Source organism: Gorilla gorilla, chromosome 20 (genome assembly GCF_029281585.2).
Source record: "Gorilla gorilla gorilla isolate KB3781 chromosome 20, NHGRI_mGorGor1-v2.1_pri, whole genome shotgun sequence".
In the NCBI taxonomy this organism is placed as follows: Eukaryota; Metazoa; Chordata; class Mammalia; order Primates; family Hominidae; genus Gorilla; species Gorilla gorilla.
In genome coordinates this window covers 14,939,908-14,962,189 of record NC_073244.2, presented here as the reverse complement: position 1 = coordinate 14,962,189, position 22,282 = coordinate 14,939,908, and the positions used below count along the sequence as shown (strand labels likewise).

Below are 22,282 nucleotides of genomic sequence, written 5' to 3'. Positions count from 1 at the left end.
TTTCAATTCCCACTACAGCTGCTGGCCCTCTCCTGGTGCCGTTCACCCTCAACTTCACCATCACCAACCTGAAGTATGAGGAGGACATGCATTGCCCTGGCTCCAGGAAGTTCAACACCACAGAGAGGGTCCTGCAGAGTCTGGTTAGTGCCCTTCCCTCCTCACTCTGCCCAGCCCCAGATATCCAGTCCCTTCTACATCATCCATGCCAGGGTGATGAAAGAAGATAGCAACAACTTCACCCCTTCCCCCCAAGAGATGCAAGCCCCACCCACAGAGACCAGTCCTGCTTATTGGTGCCTGCTCCACCCACCTCACATCTGCCCCTAACACACACACACCTTAGCCCCACTACTCACCTCCCTCTCCCTCCTCTACAGCTTGGTCCTATGTTCAAGAACACCAGTGTTGGCCTTCTGTACTCTGGCTGCAGACTGACCTTGCTCAGGTGAGACTTTAGAAGAGCCAGCCTGGGTGCCCAACTTGTTCCCACTCTAAAAGACTTTGCACTGCTTCCTTGCTGCATTTCCTAGGTATATCTTCACCAAAACGGGAATTCAGGAGTCACTGGCTTCAGAACCAGTTGTTTCCTGATAGTAACACCCCCATGCCCCACCTCAACATGCAAAATCTTCATGGTTCATCATCAGGATTGAGACACTACCCTGATCACCCATCTGAATTCCCTCCTTTCCCTGCCCCTCCCTTTCATTTAGGTGTTAAATTCTGTCCCCAGGATTTCTCTCAAGATAACCATGCCTCATCCACATACATTCATCAGCCTTTCAAGCTCATCACTAGTCTGAAGTCTGGGTTCTCCTGTTCCCATGCCATGAGAATGCAGGTTTCACCTTGCACTTTTATAAAAATTATTATATCCATGACTCTGCTTGCAGTCCCAACCAAGATAGTGGTCTGTGTACTCAGATAATCTAAATGTGGCTTCTCACCTCTTTGCTAGGTTTCTCATTTCCTCTGGTTCCTTGATATGTTTCCCTCAGCAATTTCAAGACAAGTCCTAGGCAATCTTTTCATTGTCATTTCTCCTCCTACCTTCCTCAGGTCCGAGAAGGATGGAGCAGCCACTGGAGTGGATGCCATCTGCACCCACCGTCTTGACCCCAAAAGCCCTGGAGTGGACAGGGAGCAGCTATACTGGGAGCTGAGCCAGCTGACCAATGGCATCAAAGAGCTGGGCCCCTACACCCTGGACAGGAACAGTCTCTATGTCAATGGTGAGCAGCTGTGATATGGTAGGAGTCTCTTCCTCCTGGCTGTGCAACCTCTAATCTCTGGCTTGGGGGCACACTCCCTGCCTGGCCATTGAAAATTCTGTCACGTGCTCTACATGGGATGACTAAGTTCTGGACTTCATGGTTTCTTCGTTATCTGGGCACTCTTCCCTGTTGTGAGGATGCTGATAGGAAATCTTTAATGATCCCTGTCCCATGAAACTCATTTAATTGCACCAGGGTAGTCCTGAACTCTATTGCGTCCCCCACATCTCCTTAACCCTTACCCAGTCTCCTCCCTCCTTCTCTATGCAGGTTTCACCCATTGGACCCCTGTGCCCACCAGCAGCAGTGAGTATTCAACCCATGTCCACATGCCCCTGATCCTACATCAAGTGGAGCAAGAGCTGGCCCCTCCTCTTTAACCCATAAGTCCTCCTCTTGAGCAAATGAGCTGGGAAGGGAGAAGTTACTCAAGCTCCCCTCTGCCCCAGCTCCAAAGACAGACCCAGCTCAAGCCCACATGCATCAGACCTCATAATAGTCTATCTTCTTGCCATTTCTGCCATGAGAGTGCTTTCTGCTTTCACTGATGAGGACTTTTTTCAGCTCCTGGGACCTCCACAGTGGACCTTGGGTCAGGGACTCCATCCTCCCTCCCCAGCCCTACAAGTAAGTACCAGCCAATGGTATCTGTATTAGATCATGCCTGATGAATGCAAACATCTGTGCCATTTTCAGTCAAATGAAAATGGAAAATCATAATAAATCTAGTGATACTGAGTGAGCCAAAAAAAATGTATTGGCCACCTACAGTGTACCAGACCCTAGGGATATAGCAAGGAAAGTAGAACCAATAAAAACATCTCCGCCCTCAGTGAGCTTGTGTTCATGTGATGATATGATGGTGGTGGTGGTGGTAATAGTAATAATGACATATTGAGTGTGATGATAATTTATGATTATGGTGTTGCTGTTGATGTTGGTGGTGGTGATGTTACTGACAATGACGATGACGGACATGAGGATGTTGTCAGTGATGGTTGTGAAGGTTATGATGGTAATGATGTGTTGAGTGTGATGATGATGATGATGATGGTGGTGGTGGTGCTGTTTATGATGGTGACCATGGTACTGATGATGTTGATGATGGTATTGGTGACGTTGATGACAATAATGATGGTGATGAGGATGATGCCAGTGATGGTCATGTGGTTTTTATGATGATGATGTGTTGAGTGTGGTGATGATTATGTTTGTGGTGATCATGATGGGGATTATCATGGTGATGATGATAATAATGATGGTGATGGTGACAATGATAGCAACAATGATTATGGCCATAATAAAGATAACAGATAACATCAGACAATATTGAGCACTGAATATGCACAACTAGCTATGCTCAGCATCTAACTACTATTATAGAATATATTTTTATAAAAATAAATTGTGTTATTATAGGCAAGGGGGATGTAAATATTTTTCTCTCAATTTAAATTTTGTATATGTTTAAAGATAAGTCTATTCCAAACCCCTATTTTCTCTACTTTGAACATAGTGTTTATTTTCAATTCCCACTACAGCTGCTGGCCCTCTCCTGGTGCCATTCACCCTCAACTTCACCATCACCAACCTGAAGTACGAGGAGGACATGTATCGCCCTGGCTCCAGGAAGTTCAACACCACAGAGAGGGTCCTGCAGAGTCTGGTTAGTGCCCTGCCCTCCTCACTCTGCCAGCCCCAGATATCCAGTCCCTTCTACATCATAGATGCCAAGGTGATGAAAGAACATAGCACCAACCTCACCCCTGCCCCTGAGAGATGCAAGCCCCGCCCACAGAGACCAGCCCTGCTCATTGGTGCCTACTCCTCCCACCTCACATCTGCCCCTAACACACACACACCTTAGCCCTCCTACTCACCTCTCTCTCCCTCCTCCACAGCTTGGTCCCATGTTCAAGAACACCAGTGTCGGCCCTCTGTACTCTGGCTGCAGACTGACCTTGCTCAGGTGAGACTTTAGAAGAGCCAGCCTGGCTGCCACAATTGTTCTCACTCCAAAAGACTTTGCACTGTCTCCTTGCTGCACTTCCTAGGGATATCGTCACCAAAAAGGGAATTCAGGAGTCACTGGCTTGAGAACCAGTTGTTTCCTGATAGTAACACCACCATTCCCCACCTCAACAGGCAGAATTTTCATGATCCATCATCAGGATTGAGGCACTACCCTGATCACTCCTCTGAATTCCCTCCTTTGCCTGCCCCTCCCTTTCATTTAGTGTTAAATTCTGTCCCCAGGACTGCTCTTAAGACAATCATACCTCATCCACATACATCCATCCCCCTTTCAAGCTCTTCACTAGTCTGAAGTCTGGGTTCTCCTGTACCCATGCCTTGAGAATGCAGGTTTCACCTTGCACTTTTATAAAAATTATTATATCCATGACTCTGCTTGCAGTCCCAACCAAGATAGTGGTCTATGTACTCAGATAACCTAAGTGCAGATTCTCACCTCTTTCCCAGATTTCTCATTTCCTCTGGTTCCTTGATATGTTTCCCTCAGCAATCTCGAGACAAGTCCTAGGTAATCTTTTCATTGTCATTCCCCCTCCTACCTTCCTCAGGTCCAAGAAGGATGGAGCAGCCACTGGAGTGGATGCCATCTGCACCCACCGTCTTGACCCCAAAAGCCCTGGAGTGGACAGGGAGCAGCTATACTGGGAGCTGAACCAGCTGACCAATGGCATCAAAGAGCTGGGTCCCTACACCCTGGACAGAAACAGTCTCTATGTCAATGGTGAGGAGCTGTAATATGGTAGGAATCTCTTCCTCCTTGCTGGGCAACCTCTAATCTCTGGCTTAGGGGCACACTCCCTGCCTGGCCATTGAAAATTTTGTCATGTGCTCTACATGGGATGACTAAGTTCTGGACTTCATGGTTTCTTCGTTATAATGAGAGGCATTCCCTCTGGGCACTCTTCCCTTTTGGGAGAATGCTGATAGGAAATCTTAATGGCCCCGCCCCATGAAACTCATTTAATTGCACCAGGGTAGCCCTGAACCCTATTGCATCTCCCACATCTCCTTAACCCTTACCCAGTCTCCTCCCTCCTTCTCTATGCAGGTTTCACCCATCAGACCTCTGCGCCCACCACCAGCAGTGAGTATTCAACCCATGTCCACATGCCCCTGATCCTACATTAAGTGGAGCAGGAGCTGGCCCCTCCTCTTTAGCCCATAAGACCTCCTCTTGAGCAAAGGAGCTAGGAAGGCAGAAGTTACTCAAGCTCCCCTCTGCCCCAGCTCCAAAGACAGACCTAGCTCAAGCCCACATGCAGCAGAACTTATAATAGTCTACCCTCTTTCCATTTCTGCCATGAGAGTGCTTTCTGCTTTCACTGATGAGGACTTTTTTCAGCTCCTGGGACCTCCATAGTGGACCTTGGGACCTCCATAGTGGACCTTGGGACCTCAGGGACTCCATCCTCCCTCCCCAGCCCTACATGTAAGTACCAGTCAGTGACATGTCTATTAGATCATGCCTGATGAATGTGAACATCTGTGCCATTTTCACTCAAATGAAGATGGAAAATCATAGTAAATCTAGTGATACTGAGTGAACCAAAAAAATGTATTGGCCACCTACAGTGTACCAGACCCTAGGGATACAGCAAGGAAAATAAAACCAATAAAAACATCTCTGCCCTCAGTGAGCTTGTGTTCATGTGATGATGATAGTGGTGGTGGTTATGATAGTAATAATGACATGTTGAGTGGGATGGTGTTGATGATGGTGATGCTGTTGATGATGGTGATGCTGTTGATGATGGTGATGCTGTTGATGATGGTGGTGGTGATATTACTGATGATGATGGTGATGGACTTGAGGATGTTGTCCATGATGGTTGTGAAGATTATGATGATAATGATGATGTGTTAAGTGTGATGATGATGATAACTGTGGTGATGCCGTTTATGCTGGTGACCATGGTACTGATGATATTGATGTTGGTCGTGGTTATGTTGATGACAATGACAATGACAATGATGGTGATGAGGATAATGCCAGTGATGGTTGTGGGGTTATGATGATAATGATGATGTGTTGAGTGTGGTGATGATAATGTTCGTGGTGGTCGTGATGGCGATTACTATGGCAGTGATGGTCATAATAATGATGGTGATGGTGACAATGATAGCAAGGATGATGACGGCAATAAAGATAGTACATAACGTCAGACAATATTGAGCTCTGAATATGCACCACGAGCAGTGCTCAGCAACTAAATACTATTATATAATATATTTTTGTAAAAATAAATTGTATTGTTGTAGGCAAGGGAAGCATGGTAAATATTTTGTCACTCAATTTAAATTCTGCATATGTTTAAAGATAAGTCTATTGCAAACTCCTATTTTCTCTACTTTGGACATAGTGTTTGTTTCCCACCTCCACTACAGCTGCTGGCCCTCTCCTGGTGCCATTCACCCTCAACTTCACCATCACCAACCTGCAGTACGAGGAGGACATGCATCACCCAGGCTCCAGGAAGTTCAACACCACGGAGCGGGTCCTGCAGGGTCTGGTTAGTGCTCCACCCTCCTCACTCTGCCCCACCCCAGAGAGTCAGTACCTTCTACATCATCCATGCCAGGTGATGGAAGAAAATAATACCCACCTCACCCTTGCCCCAAGAGATGCAAGCCATGCCCATTGAAACCAGCCCCACTCACTGATGCCTGTTCTGCCCACCTGACTTCTTCCCTACACACCCACACATGCAACTTAACCCTCCTACTCATCTCCTTCTCCCTCCTCCACAGCTTGGTCCCATGTTCAAGAACACCAGTGTCGGCCTTCTGTACTCTGGCTGCAGACTGACCTTGCTCAGGTGAGACCTTAGAAGATCAAGCCTGGCTGCCCCACTTGTTCTCACTCCGATCGACTTTGCACCACTTCCTTGCTGCACTTCCTAGGGATATCCTCACCAAAGGTGGAATTCAGGAGTCACTGGCTTCATGACCAATGTGTTTTCTGATAGTAACACCCCCAAACCCCACCTCAACAGGGAGAATCTGAATGGCCCACTATCAGGATTGAGCCTCTACCCTGATCATCCCTCTGAATTCCCTCCTGTCCCTGCACCTCCCTTTCCTTTAGGTCTTAAATTCTGTCCCCAGGATTTCTCTCAAGATGATCGTGCCTCATCCACAGGCTTTCATCCCCATTTCCAGCTCTTCATTGGTCTCATGTCTGGTGTCTCTGTCCCCATGCCATGAGAATGCAGGTTTTAACTTGCACTTTTTAATTTTATTTTGTTTTATTTTATTTTATTTTATTTTATTATTTCATTGTTGAAACATAGTCTTACTGCACACCAGGCTGGTCTCAGCTCACTGCAACCTCCGCCTTCCATGTTCAAGTGATTCTCCTGCCTCAGCCTCCCAAGTAGCTGGGATTACAGGCACCCGCCACTATACCCAGCAAATTTTTGTATTTTTTGTAGAGATGGGGTTTCACCATGTTGACCAGGCTAGTCTTGAACTCCTGACCTCAAGCGATCTGCCCGCCTTGGCCTCCCAAAGTGCTGGGATTACAGACATGAGGCACTGTGCCAAGCCACTTTGCACTTTCATAAAAATTCTTGTATTCATTACCCTGCTTGCAGTTCAAAGCAAGCCAGTAGTTGGTGCATTCAGAGAATCTAAGTGTGATTTCTCACCTCTTTCCCAGACTTCTCATTTCCTCTGGTTCCTTGCAGTCCTTCCCTCAGCAATCTCAAAACCCTTCCTAGTTAATCTTTTGATTGCATTCCTCCCACCTACCTTCCCCAGGCCTGAGAAGAATGGGGCAGCCACTGGAATGGATGCCATCTGCACCCACCGTCTTGACCCCAAAAGCCCTGGACTCAACAGAGAGCAGCTGTACTGGGAGCTGAGCCAGCTGACCCATGGCATCAAAGAGCTGGGCCCCTACACGCTGGACAGGAACAGTCTCTATGTCAATGGTGAACAGATGTGATGTGGTTGGAGTCTCTTCCTCCCTGCTGGGCAGACTCTAATCTCTGGCTTGGGGGCACACTCTCTGCCTGGCCATTGAAAATTCTTTTATGTGCTCTACATGGGATGACTAAGTTCTGGACTTCATGGTTTCTTCGTCATCATGAACTGCATTCCCTCAGGGCATTCTTCTCTGTTGTGAGGATGCCAATAGGAAACATTTAATGGTCCCTGTCCCATGGCACCAGGATAGCCATGACCCCTATTGCATCCCCCACATCTCCTTAATCCTTACACAATTTTCTCCCTCCTTGTCTATGCAGGTTTCACCCATCGGAGCTCTGTGGCCCCCACCAGCAGTGAGTATTCAACTCATGTCCACATGCCCCTGATCCTACACCAAGCAGAGCAGGAGCTGCCCCTCCTCATAAACCTATAAGTCCTCCTCATGAGCAAAGGAGCTGGGAAGGCTGAAGTTATTGAAGCTCCCTTCCACCCCAGCTCCAAAGACAGGCCCAGCTCATGCCCACATGCAGCAGACCTCATAATAGTCCCCTGTTTGGCCATTTCTGCCATGAGAGTGCTTCTGCTTTCACTGATGAGGACTTTTCCTCAGCTCCTGGGACCTCCACAGTGGACCTTGGGACCTCAGGGACTCCATCCTCCCTCCCCAGCCCCACAAGTAAGTACCAGTCAATGACATCTCTATTACAGCATGCCTGATGAGTGTGAACATCTCTGCCATTTTCACTCAAATAAAGATGGAAAATTATAGTAAATCTGGTAATAGTGAGTGAATCAAAAATATTTGTTGGCCGCCTACTGTGTACCAGACCCAAGGGATACAGCAAGGAAAACAAAACCAATAAAAATGTCTCTGCCCTCAGTGAGCTTTTTTATTCATGTGATGATGATAGTGGTGGTGGTGCTAGTTGTTGATGATGATGATGATCATGATCATGATAATGATCATGATGGTAATGCTGTTGATGATGGTGGTGGTGCTGTTGATGATGATGATGATGATGATAGTGATGCTGTTGATGATAATGGTGTTGATGTTGCCGACCATGATGATGATGGATATGAGGATGATGTCAGTGACGGTTATGATGTTAGTGATGATGATGGTGGTGGTGGTGGTGCTGTTTATGATGATGATGATGAAACTGGTGATGTTGATGACAGTAACTGGTGATGGTGGTGAGGATGATGCCAGAGATGGTCATGGGGTTATGATGATAATAGTGATGTATTGAGTGTGGTGATGATGTTTGTGGTGGTCATGGTGGGGATTATTATGGTGGTGGTGATAATAATAACGATTGTGATTGTGACAATGATAGCAATGATGACGATGGCAATAATAAAGATAACAGGTAACATCAGAGAATATTGAGCACTGAATATGAACCAAGAGCTATGCTCAGCATCTAACTACTATTTTATATAATATCCTTTTAAAAAATAAATTCTGTCATTGAAGGCAAGGGAGGTATGGTAAATATTTATTTTGTCAGTCAATTTAAATACTGCCTATATTTAAAGATAAGTATATTGCAAACTCCTATTTTCTCTCCTTTGAACATAGTGTTTATTTCCCCCTCCCACTACAGCAGCTGTTCCTCTCCTGGTGCCGTTCACCCTCAACTTCACCATCACCAATCTGCAGTATGGGGAGGACATGCGTCACCCTGGCTCCAGGAAGTTCAACACCACAGAGAGGGTCCTGCAGGGTCTGGTTAGTGCCCTGCCCTCCTCACTCTGCCCTGACCCAGATACTTAGTCCCTCCTACAACATCCAAGCCAGGGTAATGGGAGAAGAATGTACCCACTTCGTCCTTGCCCCCAGAGATGCAAGACTCACCCACTGAGGCCAGCCACGCCCACTGAAGCTAGCCTCACCCACTAGGCCCTGCCTCACTCACCTTATTTCTGCACCCACACACAGGGACCTTAGCCCTCCTACTCACCTCTCTGTCCCTCTTCCACAGCTTGGTCCCTTGTTCAAGAACTCCAGTGTCGGCCCTCTGTACTCTGGCTGCAGACTGATCTCTCTCAGGTGAGGCTAGAATAGCCAGCCTAGCTGTCCCAATTATTCTCACTCCAAAAGGCTTTGCACTGCTTCCTTGCTGCACTTCCTAGGGATATCCTCACCAAAGGTGGGATTCAGCAGTCACTGGCTTCAGGACCAGTGTGTCTCCTGATAGTAACACCCCCACACTCCACCTCAACAGAGAGAATCTGCATTGTCCATCATCAGAATTGAGCCCCTACCCTGGTCATCACTCTGAATTCCCTCCTTTCCCTGCCCCTCCCTTTCATTTAGGTGTTAAATTCTGTCCCCAGGATTTCTCTCAAGACAATCATGCCTCAGCCACGTGCTTTCATCCTCATTTCCAGCTCTTCGTTGGCCTCAAGTCTGGGCTCTCCTGTCCCCATGCCATGAGAATGCAGGATTCACTTTGCACTTTTTTCTTTTTTTTTTTGAGACGGAGTTTCACTCTTGTTGCCCAGGCTGGAGTGCAATCGCACAATCTCGGCTCACCGCAACCTCTGCCTCCCAGGTTCAAGCGATTCTCCTGCCTCAGCCTACCGAGTAGCTGGGATTACAGGCATGGGCCACCACACCCGGCTAATTTTGTATTTTTAGTAGAGACAGGGTTTCTCCATGTTGGTCAGGCTGGTCTTGAACTCCTGACCTCAGGTGATCCACCTGCCTCAGCCTCCCAAAGTGCTGGGATTACAGGCGTGAGACACCATGCCCAGCCTCACCTTGCACTTTTATCAAAACTGTTGTATTCATGACTCTGCTCACAGTCTCTAACAAGCCAGTAGTCTGTGCACTCAGAGAATCTAAGTGTGGCTTCTCACCTCTTTCCCAGGTTTCTCATATCCTCTGGTCCCTTGCCGTCCTTCTCTCAGCAATCTCAAGACCGGTCCTAGGTAATCTTTTCATTGTCATTCTCCCCACCTACCTTCCCCAGGTCTGAGAAGGATGGGGCAGCCACTGGAGTGGATGCCATCTGCACCCACCACCTTAACCCTCAAAGCCCTGGACTGGACAGGGAGCAGCTGTACTGGGAGCTGAGCCAGATGACCAATGGCATCAAAGAGCTGGGCCCCTACACCCTGGACCGGAACAGTCTCTACGTCAATGGTGAGTGGCTGTGATGTCGTTGAAGTCTCTTCCTCCTTGCCGAGCAGCCTCTAATCTCTAACTAGAGGTCACACTTCCTGCGTGGCAATTGAAAATTCTGTCATGTGTTTTACATGGGATGACTAAGTTCTGGACTTCATAGTTTCTTTCTCACCGTGGATTGTGTTCCCTCAGGGCATTCTTTGCTGATATGAGGATGCTGATAGGAAATCTTCAAATGCCCCGTACCATGAAATTCATTCCTTTGCACCAGGGTAGCCTTGACCCCTATTTGGTTGCCAATGTATCCTTAACCCTTACACACTCTCCTGCCTCCTTCTCTATGCAGGTTTCACCCATCGGAGCTCTGGGTCCACCACCAGCAGTGAGTATTCAACTCATGTCCACATGCCCCTGATTCTACACCAAGCGGAACAGGAGCTACCCCTCCTCATAAACCCATAGGTCCTCTTCTTCAGCAAAGGAGATAAGAGGGCAGCAGTTACTCAAGCTCTGCTCTGCCCCAGCTCCAAAGACTGACCCATCTCTAAGCCACACAGGCAGCAGACCCCATAGTCTCCCCTCTTGCCATTTCTGTCATGAGAGTGCTTCCTGCTTTCACTGATGAGTACTTTTTCTCAGCTCCTTGGACTTCCACAGTGGACCTTGGAACCTCAGGGACTCCATCCCCCGTCCCCAGCCCCACAAGTAAGTACCAGTCAATGGCGTCTCTGTTAGAGCATGCCTGATGTAAACATCTGTGCCATTTTCATTCAAATAAAGATAGAAAATCATAATAAGTCTAGTGATAGTGAGTGAACCAAAAAAATTAATTGGCCACCTACAGTGTACCAGACCCTAGGGATACAGCAAGGAAAATAAAACCAGTAAAAACATCTCTGCCCTCAGTGAGCTTCTGTTTATGTGATGATGATGATGATGATGATGATGATGGTGGTGGTGGTGGTTATGATATTAATCATGATGAGTGGGATGATGATGATGGTGGTGGTGCTGTTTATGATGATTATGATGACGATGATGATAGTGATGCTATTGATGATAATGGTGGTGGTGGTGCTGACCATGATGATGATGGACATCAGCATGTCAGTGACAGTTATGATGTTTGTGATGATGTGTTGAGTGTGGTGATGATGATGTTTGTGGTGGTCATGCTTGGGATTATTATGGTAGTGGTGATAATAATAATGGTGATGGTGACAATGATAGCAACAATGATGATGGCAATAAAAAAGATAACAGATAACATCAGACAATATTAAGCTCTGAATATACACCAAGAGCTACGCTCAGCATCTAACTACTATTATAAAACATCCTTTAAAAAATAAATTATGTCGGGCCGGGTGCGGTGGCTCACGTCTATAATCTCAGCACTTTGGGAGTCCAAGGTGGGTAGATCACGAGGTCAAGAGATCAAGACTCTCCTGGCCAACATGGCGAAACCCCATCTCTACTAAAAATACAAAAATTAGCCGGGTGTGGTGGTGCATGCCTGTCCCAGCTACTTGGGAGGCTGAGTCAGGAGAATCGTTTGAATCCAGGAGGTGGAGATTGCAGTGAGGTGGAGACTGCAGTGAGCTGAAATGGCGCCACTGCACTCTAGCCTGGTGACGGAGCGAGACTCCATCTCAAAAAATAAATAAATAAATAAATTCTGTCATTATAGGGAAGGGATGCACGGTAAATATTTATTTAGTCATTCAATTTAAATGTTGCACATGTTTAAAGATAAGTCTGTTGCAAACTCTTATTTTCTCCACTTTGAACATAGTGTTTATTTCCCCCTCCCACTACAGCTACTGGCCCTCTCCTGGTGCCATTCACCCTCAGTTTCACCATCACCAACCTGCAGTATGAGGAGGACATGCATCGCCCTGGATCTAGGAAGTTCAACACCACAGAGAGGGTCCTGCAGGGTCTGGTTAGTACCCTGCCCTCTTCACTCTCCCCCGCCCTGGATGCCGAGCCCCTCGTACAACCTTCATGCCAGGGCAATGGAAGAATATCGCACCAACCTTGCCCTCATCCCCAGAGATGCAAGCCTCACCCACTGAGGCCAGCCACTCCCATGGGTGTCTGCCCCACCCACCTCACTTTTGTCCCCACACAGGGACCTTAGCCCTCCTACTCACCTCTCTCTCCCTCCCCCACAGCTTAGTCCCATATTCAAGAACTCCAGTGTTGGCCCTCTGTACTCTGGCTGCAGACTGACCTTGCTCAGGTGAGACCTTAGAATTTCCAGCTTGGCTTACCCAGTTGTTCCCAGGCCCAAGGAATTTGTTCAGCTTCCTTCCTGCCCTACAAAAGGATGGCCGCAGCACAGATAGAATTCAGGAGGCACTGGCTCCAGAACCAATTTGTCTCCTGATTCTACCACCTCCCACATCAACTGACAAATTCTTCAGAGTCCATCAGCAGGATTGAGCCCTTACCCTCATCACCTCTCTAAATTCCCTCCACCTCCCTTTCCTCCAGTTGTTAAACTCTGTTCCCAGAATTTCTCTCCAAACAAACATGCCTCATCTGCTTGCTTTCACCCCTAATTCCTGTTCTTCTCCTATCTCAGGACTGAGCTCTTCTTTCCCCATTGCTGTGAGAATGTAGATTGCACCTTGTGATTTCATAAAAATCCTTGCATCCATGACTCTGCTCACAGTCCCGGGCTGGCAGGGAGTCGAAGCACTCAGGGAATCAAAGTGTGGCTTCTCTCACTTCTGTACCAGGCTTCTCAATTCCTCTGGTGCCTTCCTGTCCCTCACCCAGCAAGCTTCAGAACCCCTCCCCAGGCAATCCATTCATTGCCATTCCCCACTCTTACCCTCCCCAGACCTGAGAAGCAGGAGGCAGCCACTGGAGTGGACACCATCTGTACCCACCACGTTGATCCCATCGGACCTGGACTGGACAGAGAGCGGCTATACTGGGAGCTGAGCCAGCTGACCAACAGCATCACAGAGCTGGGACCCTACACCCTGGACAGGGACAGTCTCTATGTCAATGGTGAGCAGCCGTGATGTGATTGGAGGCTCTTCCTCCTAGCTGGGCAGATGCTACTGTCTGTCCTGAGGTCACATGCCCTTTCTGACCATTGAGGGTTTGAAGATGTGATCTATATCTGATGATTGAAGTTTCAACTTCATGGTTTCATCTTCATCTTGCACGGATTTCACCCTCAAGGCCTTCTTCCCCCATGTGAGGGTGCTGGTGAGGGATCCCAATGACCATGCTTCATGAAACTTTCCTCATTGCACAAGGGTAACCCTGACCCCTATTTGGTCTGACCTCTCCTTAACCCTTACCCAGTCTCCTCCCTCCTTCTCTCTGCAGGCTTCAACCCTCGGAGCTCTGTGTCAACCACCAGCAGTGAGTATTTTACTGATGTTCCAGTCCCCCCAATCCTACACCAAGCAGGGCAGGAGCTGACCTTACCTCTTATCCCCTTATGTCCTCTTCATGAGGGAAAAGGCTGGGAGGGCACAAATTATTCCCTTTCCCCTGTGCCCTAGCTCCATAAAGAGGCTCAGCTCAAACCTCAAATGCAGCAGGGCCGATAATAGTCTTACCTGCTGGCATTTCTGCCATGAGGGGACTTGCTGCTTTCACTGATGAGAGCTTCTTCTCAGCTCCTGGGACCTCCACAGTGCACCTGGCAACCTCTGGGACTCCATCCTCCCTCCCTGGCCACACAGGTGAGCACCAGTCAGTCAATGATACCAGTCAATGGTGAGTGTCTGCATCTCTGTCATTTTCATGCAAATTAAGATGAAAAATCGTAGCAAATCAAATCTAGTGTTGCTGATGCAACCAACACACTTTATTGAGCACCTACTCTGTGCCAGGCCCATGGAATATGGCAGGGAATACAAAAGAGATAAAAATGTCTTCCTTCAGAGAGCTTATATTCTTGTGATGATGAGGATGATAAGGGTGGCAGTGATGATCATGGTGGTGGAGATGGAGATGATGATTATATGATGGAGATGACTATAAAGATGGTGATGCTGCTGATGATGTTGGTGATGGTGATGATGATTATGGAGATGGTGATGAAGATGATGGTGATAATGGTGGTGCTGGTTATAACAGGAATGATGATGTGATGGTGGTGATGTGATGATTGTGGTGATAGTGGTGATGTTTGAGATGATTGCGGTGATGATGATGATTGCCAATGATGATTGTGGTGTTGACAATGAGGATAATGAAGATGATGATGATGATTGTGTTGGTGGTTATCCTGGTAATGATAATATTGTGATGGTGCTGGTGGTAATGATGCTGATTATGATCACTGTGGTGGTGATGGTGATGAGGATGGTGGTAGAGGTGGTGCTGATGTTGATGGTGATGAAAGTGATGATGTCCATGGCGACAACTATGGTTATGTTGCTGATGAAGGTGGCAATAACAGAGGTAAAAAATAACATCTGACCATATTAAGTACTAAATCTGCACCAAGCGCTATGTTCACCATCTAATTACAATTATATAATATGCTTCTTTATGAAAAACTTCTATCGTTTTAACCAAGAGAGGCTTGAAAATCTTTTATTTTTTATCCACATTAAATCCTGTTGGCATATGTTCAAAAATAAGTCTATTGCAAACTTTTATATATTTCTGCTTTTGAGCATACTGTTTATTTCCCAACCCCTTTACAGCCCCTGTCCCTCTCTTGATACCATTCACCCTCAACTTTACCATCACCAACCTGCATTATGAAGAAAACATGCAACACCCTGGTTCCAGGAAGTTCAACACCACGGAGAGGGTTCTGCAGGGTCTGGTAAGAGCTCCACCACCTTACCAGTCCTGCTTATATCACCCACACCAGGGCCATGGAAGATCTCACCCACCACTCCTTGGCCCCAGGGACGCCAGCCCCACCTAGTGATGCCAGCCCCTCCTACCTCATGTCTGCCCCGTCCCTCCACCTCAGCCCACCCACTCACCTCCCTCCCCTTCCTCTACAGCTCAAGCCCTTGTTCAAGAGCACCAGTGTTGGCCCTCTGTACTCTGGCTGCAGACTGACCTTGCTCAGGTGAGACCTTAGAATTTCCAGCCTGGTTTCTCCAATTGTTCCCAAGCCCAAAGAGTTTGCTCACCTTCCTTCCTGCCCTACCCACACCAACTGACAAATTCTTCAGAGTCCATCAGCAGGATTGATCCCTTACCCATCACCCCTCTAAATTCCCTCCACCTCCCTTTCCTCCAGTTGTTAAACTCTGTTCCCAGAATTTCTCTCCAAACATGCCTCATCTACTTGCTTTCACCCCTAATTCTTGTTCTTCCCCTGTCTCAGGACTGAACTCTTCTTTCCCCATTGCTCTGAGAATGCAGGTTGCACCTTGTGATTTCATGAAAATCCTTGCATCCATGACTCTGCTCACAGTCCCAAGCGGGCAGGGAGTCGAAGCACTCAGGGAATCAAAGTGTGGCTTCTCTCACTTCTGTACCAGGCTTCTTAATTCCTCTGGCCCCTTCCTGTCCTTCACCCAGTAAGCTCAGAACCCCTCCCTAGGCAATCCACTTATTGCCATTCCCCACTCTTACCCTCCCCAGACCTGAGAAACATGGGGCAGCCACTGGAGTGGATGCCATCTGCACCCTCCGCCTTGATCCCACTGGTCCTGGACTGGACAGAGAGCGGCTATACTGGGAGCTGAGCCAGCTGACCAACAGCGTTACAGAGCTGGGCCCCTACACCCTGGACAGGGACAGTCTCTATGTCAATGGTGAGCAGCCGTGATGTGATTGGAGGCTCTTCCTCCTAGCTGGGCAGATGCTACTGTCTGTCCTGAGGTCACATGCCCTTTCTGACCATTGAGGGTTTGAAGATGTGATCTATATCTGATGATTGAAGTTTCAACTTCATGGTTTCATCTTCATCTTGCACGGATTTCACCCTCAAGGCCTTCTTCCCCCATGTGAGGGTGCTGGTGAGGGGTCCCAATGACCATGCTTCATGAAACTTTCCTCATTGCACAAGGGTAACCCTGACCCCTATTTGGTCTGACCTCTCCTTAACCCTTACCCAGTCTCCTCCCTCCCTCTCTCTGCAGGCTTCACCCATCGGAGCTCTGTGCCAACCACCAGTAGTGAGTATTTTACTGATGTTCCCGTCCCCCCAATCCTACACCAAGCAGGGCGGGAGCTGACCTTACCTCTTATCCCCTTACATCCTCTTCTTATGGGAAAAGGCTTGGAGGGCACAATTTATTTCCTTTCCCCTGTGTCCTAGCTTCATAGAGAGGCTCAGCTCAAACCTCAAATGCAGTGGGGCCCATAATAGTTTTACCTGCTGGCATTTCCACCATGAGAGGGTTTGCTGCTTTCAGTAATGAGGGTTTATTCTCAGTTCCTGGGACCTCTGCAGTGCACCTGGAAACCTCTGGGACTCCATCCTCCCTCCCTGGCCACACAGGTGAGCACCAGTCAATGGCACCTCTGTTAGATCATGCCTGAGCGTGCCAACATCTCTGCCATTGTTGACTCAAATAAAGATGGAAAGTAATGGCAAGTCTAGTGACGGTAAGTCAACTCACAAACTTTAATGCCCGGGGATACAGCAGGGAACAGAAAAGAGATAAAATAAATGCATTCACAGAGCTTATATTTCCATGATGATGATGATTAAGTGGGTGTTGGTGATGATAATGGTGATGACAGTGGTGATGATGATGATGATGACTGTGATGATGATGATGGTAATGGTGATGCTGATGATGGTGGTAATGAGAAGGACAAGAATAATGGTGGTAGTGAGGATGATGGTGATGATGATGATAGTAGAAACAAAGAGAATAGATAATTTTTGACAATATTGAGCACTGAATATGCATCAAGAGCTATGCTCAGTATTTACCTACTATTGTATGCTTTCTACAAAATTCTATCACTTTAAATGCTGCATATGGTTTTTTGTTTGTTTGTTTTGTTTTTTTGAGACAGAGTCTCACTCTGTCGCCAGGCTGGAGTGCGGTGGCGCGATCTCAGCTCATTGCAACCTCCACCTTGTGGGTTCAAGTGATTCTTGTGCCTCAGCCCCCCAAATATCTGGGATTACAGACGTGCCACCACACCCAGCTCATTTTTGTATTTTTTTTTTTAAGTAAAGACAGGGTTTCATCATGTTGGCCAGGATGGTCTTGATCTCCCAACCTCGTGATCCACCCACCTCGGCCTCCCAAAGTGCTGGGATTACAGGCGTGATAAATTCTGCACGTGTTTAAAAATAAGTCCGTTGCAATATCATATTTTTCTACTTTTGAACATAGTGTTTACTTCCCACTCCCACTGCAGCCCCTGGCCCTCTCCTGGTGCCATTCACCCTCAACTTCACTATCACCAACCTGCAGTATGAGGAGGACATGCGTCACCCTGGTTCCAGGAAGTTCAACACCACGGAGAGAGTCCTGCAGGGTCTGGTGAGAGCCCTACCATTTTGCCAGTCCCACCTACATCATCTATGCCAGGGCCACGGAAGATCTCACCCACCACTCCTGGGTCCCAGAGATACAAGCCCTGCCCACTGATGCCAGCCCCTTCTACCTTATGTCTGCCATGCCCCTACACTTCAGCTCTCCCATTCACCCCCCTCTCCCTCCTCTGCAGCTCAAGCCGTTGTTCAAGAGCACCAGTGTTGGCCCTCTGTACTCTGGCTGTAGACTGACCTTGCTCAGGTGAGACCTTAGAGGAGGCAGCCTACCTTCTCCAATTGTTCCCAGTCCCAAGAAGTTTGGACAACTTCCTTCCTGCCCTCCCTGGGGGTGCCCTCAGCACCGGTGGAATCCAGGAGGCAGTGGCTCCAGGACCAAGGTGTCCCTGATAGTAACATCTCTCCACTCAACAGTGATGCTGCAGAGCTCATCAGCAGGATAGGGCCCCTACCCTGGTCATCCCTCTAAATTCCCTCCTTTCCCACCACCTCCCTTTCCTGCAGATAATAAACTCTACAACCAGCATTTCTTTCAAACACAAACATGCCTTATCCACTTGCTTTGATCCCCAATTCCAGCTCTTCACCTGTCTCAAGTCTGAGCTCTCCTGTCCCCATCCCCTGAGAATAGAGGATCCACTTTATAATGTTACAAATATTTTTGTGTCCATGATTCTGCTCATAGACCCAGGCTGGCTGGGAGTTGGTGCACTCACAGAATCTACATGTCGCTTCTCACCTCTGTACCATTTCCTCTGGCCCCTGCCTGTCCTTCCCTCAGGAATCTCAGGACCTCTTCCTAGGCAATCCATTTATTGTCATTCCCCTCACTTATCCTCCTCAGGCCTGAAAAACGTGGGGCAGCCACCGGCGTGGACACCATCTGCACTCACCGCCTTGACCCTCTAAACCCTGGACTGGACAGAGAGCAGCTATACTGGGAGCTGAGCAAACTGACCCGTGGCATCACCGAGCTGGGCCCCTACCTCCTGGACAGAGGCAGTCTCTATGTCAATGGTGAGTGCCTGTGATGTGGTTGCAGGCTTTTCCTTCTTGATGAGTGGCCTCTACTCTCTGGCTTGAGGTCACAATTCCTGCCTGATTATTGTAGGTGCAGCCACTTTGTCTTTTGTGATTGCTGACATCTAAACTTCAGGGTTTCTTCTTCATCTTGCACTGAGTTATATCTTCAGGGTCTTCGTCCTTGATGTGAGGGTGGTAATAGAGAATCTCCAATGGCTTTTGTTCCATGAAACTCCTTCCATTAAACCAGGGTACCCTGACCCCTATTTGGTCACCCACCTCTCCTTTGACTCTTATTCGCCATTCTTCCTCTCTCTCTCTCTGCAGGTTTCACCCATCAGAACTTTGTGCCCATCACCAGCAGTGAGTATTCAACTGACATTCCAGTGCCCCCAATCCTACATTAAGCAGGGCAGGACCTGAACCCACTTCATATGCCTTTCTATTATTTTCATGAGCAAAGGAGCTGGATGGGCACAAGTTATTCCCTTTACCCTGTGCCCCAGGGAGAGACCCAGCTCCAACCCCACATACAGCAAGGCCCATAAATTGTCTTACCTACTGACATTTCTGCCATGAGAGAGCTTGCTGCTTTCACTGATGAGGTCTTTCCCTCAGCTCCTGGGACCTCCACAGTACACCTAGGAACCTCTGAAACTCCATCCTCCCTACCTAGACCCATAGGTAAGTACCAGTCAAAGGCACCTCTGTTAGAGCATGACTGATGAGCAGCAACATGTCTGCCATTATTTACTCAAATAAATGTAAAAATCATAGTAAATCTAGTGATGATGCATCAACCTACAAATGTTATTGAGCACCTCCTCTGTGCCAGAACCTGGGGATACAGCAAGTATACAAAACAGATAAAAGTCTCTGCCATCAGAGAGCTTATATTCTTGTGATGATGACTGTGGCAGATGGTGAGGATGATAGTGGTGGTGGTTTTGATGATGATGGTGATGCTTATGGTAGCAATGATGATAATGATGATGAAGGTGGTAAGGATGATGACAGGTGAGGATGAGGATGAAGGTGGGGGTTATGATGATAATGATGATGTGTTGAGTGTGATAAATGATAGTGCTGGTGGTCATGATGGAGATGATCATGGTGGTGGTCATGGAAGTGGTGGTGACAACAATGATGGTGTGGGTGACAGTGATGGTGATGGTGATGGTGATGGTGATGGTTCTGGTGCTGGTGGTGATGATGGAGATTATCATGGTGGTGGTGGTGGTGGTGGCAGTAATGATGACAATTATGGTGTGGGTGACAATGATGGTGACGATGATGATGACAATGGGGATTATCCTGGTAATGATGATGGCGGTGATGATGGCAGTAATGATGGTGATGATGATGATTATGGTGGTGGTGATGGGGGTTATCATGGTGATGATGGTGGCCGTGATGATGACAGTAATGATATTGATCATCATGATGATGGTGGTGATGGTTGTGCTGGTGGTGATTGTGGGGATTATTACGGTGGTGGTGGTGGCAATGATGATGACAATAATGGTGCTGTAGGTGACAGTGATGGTGATTATGATGGCGCTAACAAATGTAAGGGATAACATGACATTGTTGAGCAAAGAACATACAGTGAAAGCTAGGCTTAGCATCCAACTGATATGATATCGTATGTGTTTTTTAAAATTCTATCATTATAGTTAAGGGAGGGATCAAAAATCTTCATTTTGTCCATCCCGTTTAATGCTGTGTATATTTAAAAATAATTCTATTGCAAACCCATAATTTTTCTACTTCTGAACATAGTGTTTGTTTCTCACTCCCACTACAGTGCCTGGCCCTCTCCTGGTGCCATTCACCCTCAACTTCACCATCACCAACTTGCAGTATGAGGAGGCCATGCAACACCCTGGCTCCAGGAAGTTCAATACCACGGAGAGGGTCCTACAGGGTCTGGTGAGAGTCCAACCCATCTCACTCTGCCTGGCACACCTTACCAGATTCCACCTGCATCACCCATGCCCGGGATGTAGAAGAAGATCCCATGTGAATCACCTTCGACCCCGAGTCACAAGCTCTACCCACTGGTGTCAGCCCCAACCACCTATCTCATTTCTGCCCTGCCCCTCCTCATCAGCCCTCCCAATCACCTCCCTCTCCCTCCTCCACAGCTCAGGCCCTTGTTCAAGAATACCAGTATCAGCCCTCTGTACTCCAGCTGCAGACTGACCTTGCTCAGGTGAGACCTTAGAATAGCCAATCAGGACTTACCCAAGTGTTCCGAGGCCCCAGAAGCATCCTTCTTGCCCTCCCTGTGAACGTCCTCAGCAGAAGTGGGATTCAGTTGGCAGTGGCTTCAAGAAAGAACGTGTCTCCTGATCCTAGCACTTCCCCACTCAAGTGACAGATTCTCCTGAGCCCATCATAAAGTTTGGGTTCTTACTCCATTCATCCTTCTTAATGCCTTCCATTCCCCCATATCCCTTCCCTTAAGTTTTAAAATTCTGTTCCCAAGGTCTCCCTTAAGAGAAAGGTGGCTTTTCCACTTGCTTTTATCTCTGATTCTAGCTCTTCACTTACCTCAAGTCCGAGCTCTCCTGTCTTCGCGCTATCAAACTGCAGGTTTCACCTTGCAATTTCATAAATATTCTTGTGTCCATGACTCTGCTCCCAGTCCAAGGCTGGCTGGGAGTTGGTGCATTTAGAGAAATTAACTGTGGCTTCTCACCTCTCTCCCAGGCTTCTCATTTCCTCTGTCCCCTCCCTGTCCTTCCCTCAGGAATCTCAGGACCCCTTCCTGGGCAATCCTTTCATTGTCACCCCCCCCCCCCCACCACCTAACCTCCTCAGGCCAGAGAAGGACAAGGCAGCCACCAGAGTGGATGCCATCTGTACCCACCACCCTGACCCTCAAAGCCCTGGACTGAACAGAGAGCAGCTGTACTGGGAGCTGAGCCAGCTGACCCATGGCATCACTGAGCTGGGCCCCTACACCCTGGACAGGGACAGTCTCTATGTCGATGGTGAGCAGCTTTGATGTGGTTGGAGTCTCTTCCTCCTTGCTGGGCAGCCCCTCCTCTCTGGCTTGAAGTCGCACTTCTTGTCTGGACATTGAAGCCTCTGCCATGTTGTCTGTATGTGATGATTGATGTTAGAACTTCATTATTTTTTTCTGCATCTTGGACTGAGTTCATTCTCCAGACCCTGGTCCCTGAAGTGAATGTGCTGATAGAGAACCTCTAATGGCTCCTGTTCCATGAAACCCCTTCTATTCCACCAGGGTAGCTCTGATTCCTATTTGGTCCCCCCACCTCTCCTTAACCCTTACCCACTATCCTCCTTCCCTCTCTCTGCAGGTTTCACTCATTGGAGCCCCATACCAACCACCAGCAGTGAGTATTCAACTGATGTTCTAGTACCCCCAATTCTACCCCAAGCAGGGCA

General features: G+C 47.9%; 1 protein-coding gene across 2 annotated transcripts in view; it reads left to right on the top strand.

The window, feature by feature from the left end:
* MUC16 (mucin 16, cell surface associated) overlaps positions 1-22,282 on the top strand; it is a 235,240-nt gene that overhangs the window by 164,821 nt on the left and 48,137 nt on the right. The window contains exons 30-68 of one of the 2 annotated variants that reach the window (XM_055371568.2): positions 19-143; positions 381-448; positions 1,063-1,235; positions 1,548-1,583; positions 1,842-1,904; positions 2,819-2,943; positions 3,179-3,246; positions 3,860-4,032; positions 4,360-4,395; positions 4,654-4,740; positions 5,697-5,821; positions 6,060-6,127; positions 7,071-7,243; positions 7,559-7,594; positions 7,852-7,917; positions 8,852-8,976; positions 9,230-9,297; positions 10,223-10,395; positions 10,724-10,759; positions 11,017-11,082; positions 12,198-12,322; positions 12,555-12,622; positions 13,229-13,401; positions 13,729-13,764; positions 14,025-14,090; positions 15,063-15,187; positions 15,375-15,442; positions 15,964-16,136; positions 16,464-16,499; positions 16,760-16,825; positions 17,704-17,828; positions 18,016-18,083; positions 18,684-18,856; positions 19,190-19,225; positions 19,481-19,546; positions 20,670-20,794; positions 21,010-21,077; positions 21,689-21,861; positions 22,195-22,230. In XM_055371568.2, the coding sequence (XP_055227543.1) occupies positions 19-143; positions 381-448; positions 1,063-1,235; positions 1,548-1,583; positions 1,842-1,904; positions 2,819-2,943; positions 3,179-3,246; positions 3,860-4,032; positions 4,360-4,395; positions 4,654-4,740; positions 5,697-5,821; positions 6,060-6,127; positions 7,071-7,243; positions 7,559-7,594; positions 7,852-7,917; positions 8,852-8,976; positions 9,230-9,297; positions 10,223-10,395; positions 10,724-10,759; positions 11,017-11,082; positions 12,198-12,322; positions 12,555-12,622; positions 13,229-13,401; positions 13,729-13,764; positions 14,025-14,090; positions 15,063-15,187; positions 15,375-15,442; positions 15,964-16,136; positions 16,464-16,499; positions 16,760-16,825; positions 17,704-17,828; positions 18,016-18,083; positions 18,684-18,856; positions 19,190-19,225; positions 19,481-19,546; positions 20,670-20,794; positions 21,010-21,077; positions 21,689-21,861; positions 22,195-22,230 (3,696 nt within the window). The remainder of the gene's footprint in view (positions 1-18; positions 144-380; positions 449-1,062; positions 1,236-1,547; positions 1,584-1,841; positions 1,905-2,818; positions 2,944-3,178; positions 3,247-3,859; positions 4,033-4,359; positions 4,396-4,653; positions 4,741-5,696; positions 5,822-6,059; positions 6,128-7,070; positions 7,244-7,558; positions 7,595-7,851; positions 7,918-8,851; positions 8,977-9,229; positions 9,298-10,222; positions 10,396-10,723; positions 10,760-11,016; positions 11,083-12,197; positions 12,323-12,554; positions 12,623-13,228; positions 13,402-13,728; positions 13,765-14,024; positions 14,091-15,062; positions 15,188-15,374; positions 15,443-15,963; positions 16,137-16,463; positions 16,500-16,759; positions 16,826-17,703; positions 17,829-18,015; positions 18,084-18,683; positions 18,857-19,189; positions 19,226-19,480; positions 19,547-20,669; positions 20,795-21,009; positions 21,078-21,688; positions 21,862-22,194; positions 22,231-22,282) is intronic. The other variant, XM_055371569.2, reaches the window with a different exon arrangement.